This window comes from Bison bison, unplaced genomic scaffold (genome assembly GCF_000754665.1).
Source record: "Bison bison bison isolate TAMUID 2011002044 unplaced genomic scaffold, Bison_UMD1.0 scf7180017613510, whole genome shotgun sequence".
Taxonomy (NCBI): domain Eukaryota; kingdom Metazoa; phylum Chordata; class Mammalia; order Artiodactyla; family Bovidae; genus Bison; species Bison bison.
The window spans coordinates 1-930 of record NW_011442754.1 but is presented as its reverse complement, the minus strand read 5'-3'; the positions used below and the strand labels follow the sequence as shown (position 1 = coordinate 930).

The 930-nt window shown below is 57.7% G+C and overlaps 1 protein-coding gene across 1 annotated transcript; it reads right to left on the bottom strand.

The window, feature by feature from the left end:
* Positions 1-6: 6 nt before the first annotated feature.
* LOC104980810 (decapping and exoribonuclease protein-like) lies at positions 7-865 on the bottom strand. The gene is made up of 3 exons (XM_010829631.1): positions 690-865; positions 463-557; positions 7-377 (listed from the first exon to the last, which is right to left on the bottom strand). The coding sequence occupies exons 1-3, from the start codon at positions 711-713 to the stop codon at positions 227-229; spliced, it is 270 nt and encodes an 89-aa protein (XP_010827933.1). The 5' UTR covers positions 714-865; the 3' UTR covers positions 7-226.
* Positions 866-930: the final 65 nt, after the last annotated feature.

Below are 930 nucleotides of genomic sequence, written 5' to 3'. Positions count from 1 at the left end.
GATGGAGACGGCAGCCACCCTGTTACGGAGGGACATCGTCTTTGCTGCCAGCCTCTACACCCAGTGACCGGCCCCTGGCTACAATGTAACAATAAACTGCAAACCCCCTGTGTGAACCTGAGGTGTTGGGCAGGGTTGACTCAGCTCAAAAGACACAGCAGGGAGAGCCACCTGGAAATACGCCTTTATCTGTGCACACAGAAATAGGACCAGCCCCTGTGAAGCATCAGTCCTTGGGGGAGGGTGTCTTGGGTGGTGATGGGAGGTCCTGGGTCACAGCTTCCACGTACCATGGAGGCAGGAAGGCATGGGGTGCATCTCGGTGTTCAGACACTGTGACAGGGCCGCCGGGCTCCCAGGAGAAGAGGTAGACGAGCCTGGGGGGCAGATAGAGTCCTGAATTGAGGGCTGGAGGCTGAGTTTCTGGGCCCCAGAGGGGAGGGGCAGAGCTGAATGCCTCACCTGGGGTCATCCTGAACTGCTGTGTTCTGGGCGAAACTAAGGAAGGCAGCACAGAAGTTCATGCACACGGAGGGGTTCCAGCCATCACGGTCGTTCTGCAGAGAGCCCAGGAGGAGGCAGAAGGCCGGTGGTGAGGGTGGAAGAAGGGGAAGGTGGGCTGCAGGTCCCTGGACAATGGACCTGTGGTGTTGGCGCAGGGGGATGCAGGTGGGAACTCATTGCCTTACCCTGACGTATTCAAACATCTCCATGGTAGGAAAGGTCTTCAGGGAACAGACAAAACCCTCCGGGTTACGGAAGCCAGCAACAACATTTGGGACGCCTGGCAGGAACGACTGGGCCCACCATTTCAGGAGCTTGTGTCTGTCAGGAAAGGCAAGGGGGTCAGTGGGACCCCTCCTCCACCCTCCAGCCTCCTCCTTCCCCAAGTTTCTTTCCAAGCTTTTCATACAAGGTTCTCATCCTGTC